General features: G+C 35.8%; 1 protein-coding gene and 1 pseudogene across 2 annotated transcripts; one reads left to right on the top strand and one right to left on the bottom strand.

Moving 5' to 3' along the window:
• Nucleotides 1-2,545: 2,545 nt before the first annotated feature.
• On the top strand, nt 2,546-3,546 carry LOC148866907 (SKP1-like protein 11 pseudogene; annotated as a pseudogene). The gene has a single exon (XR_016109390.1). The product of XR_016109390.1 is annotated as an SKP1-like protein 11 pseudogene (transcript).
• Nucleotides 3,547-4,339: 793 nt separating this feature from the next.
• Nucleotides 4,340-11,306, bottom strand: LOC148866906 (3-hydroxyisobutyryl-CoA hydrolase-like protein 5). The gene is made up of 16 exons (XM_088975717.1): nt 11,138-11,306; nt 10,734-10,802; nt 10,498-10,581; nt 10,254-10,322; nt 9,986-10,049; nt 9,754-9,827; nt 9,584-9,667; nt 9,344-9,428; nt 9,042-9,127; nt 7,676-7,797; nt 7,521-7,581; nt 7,127-7,225; nt 5,001-5,111; nt 4,841-4,882; nt 4,673-4,779; nt 4,340-4,571 (listed from the first exon to the last, which is right to left on the bottom strand). Exons 2-16 carry the CDS (start codon nt 10,764-10,766, stop codon nt 4,493-4,495), a joined length of 1,200 nt encoding a protein of 399 aa, XP_088831843.1. The 5' UTR covers nt 10,767-10,802; nt 11,138-11,306; the 3' UTR covers nt 4,340-4,492.
• Nucleotides 11,307-11,832: the final 526 nt, after the last annotated feature.

Here is an 11,832-nt window from a genome sequence, read left to right as displayed (position 1 = left end):
CCCTAAGATGGATGTAGAACGAGACAGACCCTCGAAACGAGGAGATGTGGCGATGGTGGTGGGAGCCTAGAGGGTGGCATTATATTGCTTAAGGTGTGGGGTATTTATAGATGAAGTTTACTGGGAACTGGATTAGCCAGGAGACCCTGTTCGCAAGTTAATGCGATTTAGAGAGCTGCGGGACCCGCCTTACCATTCGGTTCCACAAGGAGCCACTATGCACTCAACCATTGCTGCAAGCATTCTTCGGTGCGGCGAAGAACATCTGGTTGGTGGTGGATGGAGGCTTCACCTCTATCAAGAGATTTGGGTTCCCGGAACCTGATCTTTATTTTCTTGAGAAAGAAGATGATGAACAATGTGTTTGGGCTCTGTTTCATTTTCTTCAAAAAGAAGATGATGACAGTGTGCAAGGGTAATTTTGACATTTTTAAAAGTCTTAAGTCGCACATGAGGTCACGTGATATATATAACTAACGGTCAATTAACTATGGGTACTAGATTGTCGCAAAATGAAGTTCGGGTACTAGTTTGTCGCGTTTTAAAGTTCAGGTACTAAATTGACACTCGACCTAAAGTACAGGGTACCTATCGGGAATTTTCCCTAAACAAAAATAAGTGGGGTAATAGTTATTTTTATTAATGATAGAAATAGAATTAAAAACTAAACTAAATTATTAACAAAATTGTTCTTGCATCTAATTAATGGTCTATGGTCCATAGGGAGACAAAATTAAGTGGGCTTAACTCAAGCTTGAATTGACCTAACTCGTAATTTTAGATAGTCTAGCTTCGATTTTCGATCCTCGACTTGGGCATAGGCCTAGGTTCAAAAGTTTGGACTTTTTTATTTTTCTAGTTGGGCCCAAGTCTATCCCTTAAGTAGATAATAAATACAATCATAAATACATATATAGCATATATTTGCATACATGCATGTATATACAATTGTACACATATTTTGTGACAAGTTTTATCATTGGGCTAATTGATAAACCCAAGTGCATTAAATTTCAATATAGGTTGGAAGTTGGGCCCAAGTTGAATAGATTAGACTTGACTTTGGTGAAGCCTTAGGTCCAATGCACAGGGTTGGGCTTGGGTTAAGCTTAAATTCAGATCAACCTACTTGCCTTGCACCATAATGGTCCAATCGTTTGGGTAAGTGAATTAAACAATGATGTCATAGTTAAATAATAAAGATTTAAAAAATAGATAAAAATACATAAAATTTGTAAAAATTTTTGAGATATCTAAGATATTATAAACTTGTCATATCAAACAAAAATAAGTGTGATAACTAAGAATTGAATTAATTAATGTTATTTGACATTACCACATGCACGTGCATATTATATAATTATGTTCTTCTATACTATATATATATATATATATATATATATATAAGTTCCAATTTTTCATATTAAAAGTTAATATTTGAAGAAAAAACGTGTTTTTTTAGCAAAAATAGTGGGAAAAGGCACATTTGGCAACTTGGAAACACACACACACACACACACACACACACACACATATATATATATATATATAAGTTCAAATTTTTCATATTAAAAGTTAATATTTGAAGAAAAAACGTGGTTTTTAGCAAAAATAGTGGGAAAAGGCACATTTGACAACTTGGGAACACATAGATCTCAAAAGAAAAAAAAAGTTCACCGCAATTGGACATCTAAGCACAAAGTTATAGTCTTTAGTAGTTTGCTTTTATGTGCAAAAAAAATTAAAAAAATCGACCAATTTTCTAGTTCAACCATCTAAATCACCAATTTTGGTTGGTTTTTTGTCCAATGTGATTTGGGGGCATGGCCAAACCGATAAGGGCTCGGGTTATGATTCAACCAGTCCAACCGGCCGATTCAATTTTCTAAACACTGGTTAGAACTTAGAAGTGTTTCATGGGTAGAACCATAGAAGATCTCTACCCACATAGATCACTTTAAACACGCCCACAAGGCCACAATGCATCCAACTCGTGCATTGGGCAACAACCCTATAGAGAATTCGGGTGGATCCCCGACAACCGAAGTTTTTCGCTCAATTGTCAATTAATTAGTTTCCTTTGCACAATTTTACCTTTATCAGAAAAGGCTAAATTACTGAATCCTCCTCTAGAGTTTTTAACCATTACTCAAACAATCTCTGAAGTTTGATAATTTCAATCACTTCTTTTGAATCTTTTGATAAAGTTTCAAATGGTTAAAATCTTCTAAAAAAGACAAAAATGTCTAAAATGCCCATACAATTAATATCAAGACTGGCTTTTACAGAAAAAATAATACAAATTTTATAAACAATAAAAAATAGCAAATTTAAAGTTGCAGCTTTGATTTTGAATGATAGATATTAAGGGAAAAATTGGAAAATAAATTAATATATTTTAGATATTTTCGTGCCTCTATTTAAAGGATTCTACCAAAAGGATCTATATGCAATTATGTAAAAGTTTAAGAAAGACGGTTGCAATTACCAGACTTAGGAAGGCTTTCCGCAACCACCAAAACTTTGGGGAGGTTTTAGCAAGTTACCCATAAAAGAAAATACTTTCCTTTGTAGACAAGGAATTGCAGTCGTAAATCATAATCAAAATTGGAAGTCTACGTAGTACGTAAAAATAGAGTTGAAAACGAACACTAAGAAGAAGCGGAGGGAGTTGCTTATAAATTGAAGAGACCACCCGAAGAGCGCTGGCATCAAAATCTTCAACCTCTCTCTTCTCCTCCTCATCTGCTTCTGCTGCAATGGCGTCCTCCTCCTCCTCCTCCTCCTTGCCGTCGCCCTCGTCCTCGTCCTCGAAGAAGTTCATTCTGAGGAGCTCCGATAGAAAGCATTTCGAGGTCGACGAGGCCGTCGCCCTTCAGTCTGAGATGATCAAGCAAATGGTCGAAGATGGCTTTGGTGGCGATGTGATTCCGTTGCTCAACGTCAGTAGCATTGTCTTACCCATGGTGATTGATTATTGCAAGAAACACGTCGAATTTGATTCCAAGAAGAAGATGGACGGTGATAATGAGGCTCACGAAGAAATCAAGAACTGGGACTCAGAGTACATCAACGTCAGTGTCGATGAGCTTTACCATCTTATAATGGCTGCCAACTACCTTCATATCAAAGGGTTGCTGGATTTGACTTGCCAGAAGGTCGCTGATATCATTAAAGGGAAGCAGCCGGAGCAGATTCGGAAGATTTTTAATATCGAGAATGACTTTACGCCTGAAGAAGAACAGGAGATCCGGAAAGAACACAGTTGGGCTTTTGAGTGAATCTCCAATCGAGTAGAGATTAGATGCTTACAATAGTTATAGAAGTAGGAAGAAAGAAGAAGAAACAGAATCCCACTGAAAGAGAAGCAAATAGTTACTCTTCTATGAATCAAAATTTTGAAAGAGATGGTAGTAGCAAACAGTAAGGATTGGCTTTAATTTTTTTTTTCTCGCCTATTTATTTTTTTGGTTGTTGACTGTAAAAAGATTGACAACATGATATGCCTAGAAATTGAAATCTTAAATCTTAAAAATGGGATTGATCAGTCTCTCTCTTTTTTTAATTACTCTTTAGTTTTTAATGTTGTTGGGACGCTTGAGTGTTTAGTTTGAGTGGATGCTTGTGCTTTGGGGATAATTGTTTCTTCAGAATATGTTAGAGAAATTCAAAGAGAATGTATTTCAGATGATGATTTTTGGTAGGAGTCCTACTGTGGTGTACCAAAATTTTGGCTCGGTTTGGAAGGAGTACAAACACAAATATGTACTGTACAAATAAATACACAATAATACAAAATATTAGGTTTTGCACTCTACATTTTTGTATTTGTACTCCTTCCAAATGGAGCTTCAGAGAAGGGCAGACCAGTGCACAAGGCTCCGGCCAATGTGGGGTATATGGGGAGGGACAGATGCCCACAGCCTTACCCCTGCACATACAGAGAGGCTGTTTCCAAGATTTGAACTCTGGTCACCCAGGTTGCAGTGGAGCAAACCAAGGTTCATGTATGGTATCGTATTTTTGGGGTCCGGAATACAGGTGTTTCTGGAACCCCTATTTTTAATAAAAGATATATACACAAACCAAACTTTGAAAGGAAAACTAAATAAAACATAAAAAGCACATGGTTTAATTTATCCATACACCTCTGCCGATACAGAAAACAAGTAAATAAATTAAAAACTTTGTTCTTCTGTATGTCTTTAGGCTGGGTTCTCTTGGATCCATCTTTCCAATCTTATACAATTACTCTCGTTTAATACCATCATTTTCTTAATGATTCAACAAACAACAATCTGATATTTTGTTTTCCTTTTTTCCTGATTATTGCAGTACATAATAACAACAATGCAATTTATTCATAATTATAAGCAGAAACGAACTGGAAGTACAAACTGCATGAACCAGTAGATTATAACATAATGACAAAAAGAAAAAAAAAAGGAGAAAAAAAGAAGAAAATCCTAAGTTACTGTCGCTGCTCAGTTAATTACTTTGGTGAGGCTGCAGGAACACCAGCTGCCGCCTTTAAGCCTGGATATGGTGAATATTCATACTTTCCATCCCATCTGAAATTTATACAAAAGAAGATATGAATTTGCCCTATCTTTTAAAAAGGGAAAAGAAAAATAAAGTGGTAGGCAAAGCATAATCCCTTAGAAAAACTGACCTGCATTCTTCCCTGGTTGGAATTTGGAGCTCCAGTTCATCCTTAAATGGTTTGAATACCAGATCCACCTTTTCACTTTCCACTTTGTCAAGACTTGCTGGCTCCCACTGCCATGGTATGTAAATTTGTAAAGCGAGAGAGAGAGAGAGAGAGAGAGAGAGAGAATACCTTTGGAGCATTATCTTTGTCAATAGTTAGAGCTCTAATGCCCTTTTCAAGCACAGAATCAAGAGAAATATTAGTTGGATTCATCAGGAAAAGTATGATATCCAAATAAAATATTAATTCATTATTACTTCTCACATATGGCAGACTACTACTTTATTACCTCATAGACATCGCCGGATATTGTGGTTCTTAGCATGTTCATTGTTAGTCTGAATTCCTTCTTCAGACATTCAAGCAGAGTTTGCTTCCTTCTCGAATCTGGAAAATTAAGCTTAAAGAGAATGGGTGTCGGAATTTGCAAGAAACATCAAGCAGAATAAAGGTTCAAAATCCGTTCCTTATATTTGCCAATAGGGCTTTAATCGGGTCAGATTTTGTTTGGATTTAATCCAGTTGACTTTATTAACTTTATTATGTAAATGGATAATCTGAAACCAAAAATAATAAGATTGGATCTCAGATCAGGTGTTGGACTGTTGGACTTTATTGACTACTTGATAAAATAATGAAATGCAAAACTGTACAACTGAAATTTATTGTATAAATTAAGTGGTTGGAATAAAAACTCTTTTAATAGCGGGTAAAATGGCTCTTTTAAAGGCAACCATATGTATGATGCTTCTATTTGTGAGGAGAGCTTTTAAAATTCCATAAGAAAATTTGCAAGCCTTGAACAAACTCCAAAAAGGTTTCTTGTGGGGTAAAAGTGATAGAAAACCCCTTGATTTAATCAAATGGGAAAGTTTATGCAAATCAAAGCATAAAGGAGGATGAGACGTAAATAAACCAGAATGGATGAATAATGCTTGCCAAGCAAAATTGGGTTCGCAATCGGAAAACTTATGAGTCCAACTGATGAAAGAAAAATATTTAAAAAATAAGGATTTCTGGACTCTTGAAGCCAGGGGAAGGGACTCATGGACCTGGAAAGGTATTTTAAGTCAAAGGAACCTCTTAAAGAAATGTTTAAAATGGATTATTGGTAGTGGAAAATCTGTCAATCTGTGGAAAGATACATGGATAGGAGAGACCGCTCTGGAGTCAAGGATTGATATGTCCTCAGTAAGGGCTGGAAACCTAGCAAGAGATCAAATCTGGAAACAAATAAAAACCATTGTCATCCCATCTGAGGATAAAGAAGACAAAATAATATGGAGACCAATCCCATGGGTTTCTTTTCAGTCAAATCAGCTTATAACTTGTAGGCGGTAGGTCAAATTATGAGGAAAGAGAATTACAACTGAGGAAAATCTGGACAGTCAAATGCCTGCCCAAAATAAGATGTTTTTTTTTTCCTCACTTGCAAGATCTTGTTGAGAACCTGATTTTGAGAGAAGGTCTTTAATATCAACTTGGATTGTCCTGTGTGGAGATCAAGAAAACTTAGTGCACATCTTCTTCCATTGTGATTATGTAAAGCAAATATGGAATTTTTTTGATGACTCGAGGATTAAGCCTTTCAATGAAGACCAAAGTTTTAATAGTTGATAGAGGAGAATAGAAATCTTGAGTAGAGAGGATGATAAATTGAAAACTTTAATGGCCATTATTCTTTGGAGAATTTGGAAAAACAGGAATAGCAAGGCTTTTGATGACAGAAGCACCCCTCCCCAGGTTGTTATAGAAAAGGCTCGATGGGAAGCAGAGGAGTTTTATAACGGGGTAGGAGAAAATGTGGAGGAAAGGAAAGAGTCTCTAGAAGTTACCTGGGTGCCCCTAAAGAGGGGAGTAATAAAAAGCAACTTTGATGCTTCTCGCAAAACTAATGGACTAATGGTGAATGTGCAATTGGCTGGGTTGCAAGAATTTAGGGCAGGTGCTAGGAGTGGAATCCAGAATGACAGGTAATTTCTCAATTAACTTAGCAGAAGCATGGACAGCTTTTGAAGCAATTAGGGCAACAAGAAGATTCCCCAGAAGTGATTTCATCATCGAGGGAGACTCAAAAATTGCCATTGACAGCTTGAAGGGTTTGATTGATTGTGCCACTGTGGAGTATTGCAAACTTAATCGAGGAATGGCTTCACGAGTGTAGGGAAAGAGACCTTGACGTTCTTTTCTCTCATGTGTATAGAGAAACAAATTTTGCCACAGGTTGGATTACTAATGAAGGTCATTGGTCCTCCAGAATTAGTTCTTCTCCTGTGTTAAATTGGTTATTTTCTTTCATCTATTTTTGTGATTCCATGAGGAGAGCTACTCTCCATGTTGTGTAGCTCATCTTCCTTTCTTATCAAAAAAAAAGAAAAAAAAGTGTATAAATGACAAAGGAAATTTCAAGTGTACCGATTGTAATGTTATCTTCAATCCTGTTGGGGAAGATCTTTTCAAGCCCTTGAGCACTGGACCTATCCATCCATTTCCCTCACAGATTGCCTCAGTTTCCTGAATGGAGAGTACCTTTTGGTTAATAAGGGCAATGGAATTTAAAACACTTAACCTGTTAGGTGCTATACTCATTTCTCCATATGTTCCAAGTGTTAAACTGATTTTTGGTCTTAGGGTGCAAAACTGGTGGATCTACAAATCACACATATGTGCACACAGACATAATAAAGAGAGAGATATAAGAGAATTTAGATGCCTATTAAGAGTGAAAGAAGTGAACTGCTCAACTTGGGCATATTTTCGAAGATTCTAACAAGACCACATAAGTTATCATACTATCTCGTGAACTCACAAGTGATTTTATAATCTCTTCAACTGACTCATGTGAAAAGCACTTGTCAATTGTTGATCGCCTGCAAGTGAAGATTTTCATATCAGTATTAACTCCAACATTATGGATCTCCTTCAGTAGCAGAAAAACTATGCTTTATCAGTTTGGATGTATACTTGTTTAGGATGCTTTCTTCATCTGGTTGAACATCCAAAGAGAATTCCTCAATTGCTGATCTAACCGCATTCACATCACCCGAGTTTAAATTTATCAAATTCTTCTCAAGCTCAGGCAATTTCTGATAGACATATGAGATACATGTATAAGGAAAGTAATTTTAGTACAAAGAAAAGAAAATGATTAATTAAAAATTAAAAATTTGGGTAAATAATTGCCACATTGGAATTTCTATTAGCTTAACATCTCTTAATACATTTCTGCATGTATGTAGATCAATTAAAGGTTGCATCGGTAATTGTTGGATAGGGATAAAGAAACTTTGACATAGATAGAGCTCAAACATATTCGAAATTAAATAAACAAATGAATTCTGTGTGGAATTTGATGGAACAATATGTAATACATACATCCAGGTTGGTTCAATATCTGAAAATGAAATCAACCTAAAATTCCTCCTAGTGAATGTCATTCTCCAAATTGTTTGGTATTACTTTGCCCCTTGTAGTCTCAAATTGGCTCCTTGGGACTCATTTGACAATTCATTTTTGCAGTTTTTGCAGCAGGTTTTGTACCGAGTAACCTTGATTCCATACTAATTTTTTCTTCCTCACCTGATGGATGCACCTTGTCTACTTAATGTGGATTTATGATCTTCATCTATGCTCTTGTTTCAATTCTATCATTCAGAAATGCTTTATCATCAGTTTGAAATGAAGGCTCTCTGTTCCCCTTGCATCTTAACTTGGACACTGTGATTGCTTACTCATGTATATCTTGGAACAAGTGAATGTTTAAAAATGTAGAAGTATGAGGTAAGAGCCACGAGACACAAGGACCTTCAGATGTTTGAGGCTTAGGTTCCATGAGTTGCCACTCTTTTAAGAAAACATCAAATTAAAATGAAGAAAAATACAGGAATATGCACAAGATTAGTATATAGATTATCACAAATAACAATTTAAGAAAATTGGGAGCTTCAGAGCAAGTTATCACATTCTCACAAACCATTTTATAATTATCAAGAAGCCCCAAATGCTAAACAACACCTCAAAATATCTTCAAATATGTTACTGCTAAAGATATAAGGACATGGTATATGCACATTTACATTTACAGGCACGATAGAAGGCATCCATCCCATTGTGTGAAAATTGTGCCTTGTACTTTAAGGTGTGAGTGTCATTGCTTTTATTGGGAAGTTGAAGAAATTTATAGTGATATTTGCATGTTATATTGAGCTTGTTGGGTAGGTAATTATTAAGCATTAAAACAACATTATCAAAGCTAACGCACTTAAGCATATTTTGAAATTGTAAAAATGTCTGTAAGTTCTCTGGCAATGTGATAATAATTTGAGCTTACCTCAGAAGGGACAAAGTGGGTTGCCAGGCCAGCTGCAATCAATTCTTTTCCATTGAGTCTTGCACCCGTTAAAGCCAAGAGTTCACCTGTTATTTACCAATATATGAAGTCACAAAAGGATATATGATAAACAAACACAACTTTCCTTTTTCTTTTGACATTTTTACCCTGCCTAAGCTATATATCTCTCCTTGAGAAGCAAAGACCCATTTCACCATTACATGCAATGTAAAACCAATAAAAAAATCAAACGTTTCACCATGAAACAAAATCCTGGTCTGTGTCATTTATTTCACACTTACCCAAATGCCCAGGGAGACGTGAGAGCATGTATGAGAAGCCACAGTCAGAGTGAAACCCAATACTGGCTTCAGGTGTGGCAAAGACCTACATGATAAAAGGACGCAATGCATATATTGTTTACAAAAAAAGCACTTCAAGGCATGTGTACTACAACAGTGCATTAGAAATCAACCATCTGGTCTGATATAAAGAAAAATTAGAACAAATTTCAGCAAAAATTGAAAGTCCCAAATACCCACTGTTTTCTCTGTGACAACTGAGAACTTCAATGGTACCATGAGAGCTGCACCTCCACCCATGGAAATTCCATGAACAAGAGCTACCTGAAAACAAACCAGCAGGTGACTACAGCAACAAAGATAACAAAATATAAGAAACATTTGTTCTTAACAATCTTAAAGCATCTTACCTGCGTTTTCTTGTAAGTATGGATGTGATAACAAAGCCAGTACATTCTGTACACAACCTCTAGGCAGGAATCATCTAATAAAAGATTATCTATAAGTAACTTTCTCTATTTAAACAACTACACCTAGGAAATATAACAGTGAATTTAATTCTAAATGCTCAGATACATAAATTGCCTGAACAAGAAATGGAACTACTAAGTTTGATAACAAAGATATTAGACTTCTATTTACATGATTTCTTGCCATCATAGAACATCTTCAAGTCCCCACCAGCAGAAAAAGCACGCCCAGCCCCCTGGATAAGAAAATGATAAAGTGAATACATGAAATATTTTGTGCTCCTCTAAAGGAAAACATGGCCAAATTAAAAAGAAAGAAAATCATGAACAATATATAAACAATTTGTTGATTGTTAATGGCTCAATGGCACTATGGGACTAAACAAAAAAGAAAAAAAAAAGTTCAAGACATTCGAATGCCAAGAAGTAAAAATACTAACCTTAATTAGAATAAGCTCTGCGTCATCATCCTTCTCCCATTTCTCTAGGTACTCAGCTAGCAGAGAAACCTGACCCCAAAAAAGGGTATCAATGACTCAGTGGTGTAATTATTTCATAATTCAACTTGGGAAGCGAACGAAATGGAAGCTGAACCTATTAATTATTTCATAATTCACCAAAAACAAAAGAATTTCATCAGAAAACAGAGCATAGAGAGTGCCACCGCAAATTTATTTAAGTTACCACTTTGGATGAAATGACATTCAATTGGCGAGGCCGGTTCAAAGTTATCAATCTCACATGGTTTATTTCATCTCCGAGAACAACCTGATGAGTATGTATTAGGTACACTAAATTAATCAGTGATATGAAACAATAATCCACTACATACATCTATAACCAGAAGATCCAAACACAGATAATTGCCGAAAAGTAAATTTATTCCTTATTTAGAAAACAAAAGTCTTCAAAGGGAGTACCTCTCCTTCTGGGTTAACGAGATCCTGAGCCATTAAAGAAAGTAGACAGTTTCAAAGAAGAAAGAAAACCTGCACAACAAACAAAATCAAAATCATAAGAACCGCAGCAACAGAAAAAGTAAAGCTAACCACTCAATAGAAAACTCGAAGCAAAAGTATTAAGTTGGGTGAGCTGAAAAGTTCATCTCTGTTCTTCATAGCAAACAACAAACAAAACAACAAAAGTAAAGTAATTGAACTAAATAAGATCATTGAAAAGGAGAAAATAAAGAATAACAAATGCAATTAAGGACCAATGTGTATAAATTTACGACTGAAATGAAGGAACTTAAAGAGGGGAAAAAAAGAGAAGAAAGAAGAAAAGGAAAACGTAAGTGGTAGAGAGAAGGACAAATTAAGCTTACCTGAGAGATGAGATTTGGAGAGAACAAGAAAATAATAACAGAAAAGACGGTTTTATACAAGAGAAGAGATGGAGAAGGAATCTGATGAGGTTGGTTTGGTGGTTGGAAGGACCCTGTTTCAACAAGAAGAGTGAATTTTCAAGTGTGGTATGAGAAAATAGGCAAAGAGGGGGAAAGACTGTTGCCCATTGGAGAAGGTGCGTTACCTACCACCTCCCACTAAGGATACGTTTGGTTTGTTAGAAAATAAGTTTCCCTCGCCTTTCTGCTTCTCTCTTATTTTCTACCAAACCAAACACAACCTACAAAACTGATGTCAATTCTAGGACTTGAGGGTAACTAACCTTCAATCAAGTGTTAAAATTAGGAGTTGTCAAGATCACGTGGGTAAGTGGGTTTGTTATTGGTTTTAGGTTTTCAGGTATCAAGCCTTGGCCTCACAGGCACATCCTACCATGCATGGAACATCTTCAGTACTTGTCAATTATTATTCATGGGAGATGTTCTCAATGCATGGTGGATGTGCATGTGCCACGCCCATTTGTGAGGACCAGATCCCATCTCCATAAAAATTGCCAATAAAAATGTTAAATTTGGGAGATTTAGGAATTGTGTTTCTTGTTTTCGATTCTAAAAACAAATTAATCAAAACGATCTTGTTTGATAAATTATTTCTTAAAATAAAAATATAAGAA

Source organism: Nelumbo lutea, chromosome 3, assembly GCF_056320005.1.
Source record: "Nelumbo lutea isolate HS-2025 chromosome 3, American lotus-T2T, whole genome shotgun sequence".
In the NCBI taxonomy this organism is placed as follows: domain Eukaryota; kingdom Viridiplantae; phylum Streptophyta; class Magnoliopsida; order Proteales; family Nelumbonaceae; genus Nelumbo; species Nelumbo lutea.
Note: the sequence above shows the minus strand (reverse complement) of the source record. Positions and strands in the feature narration are given on the sequence as shown.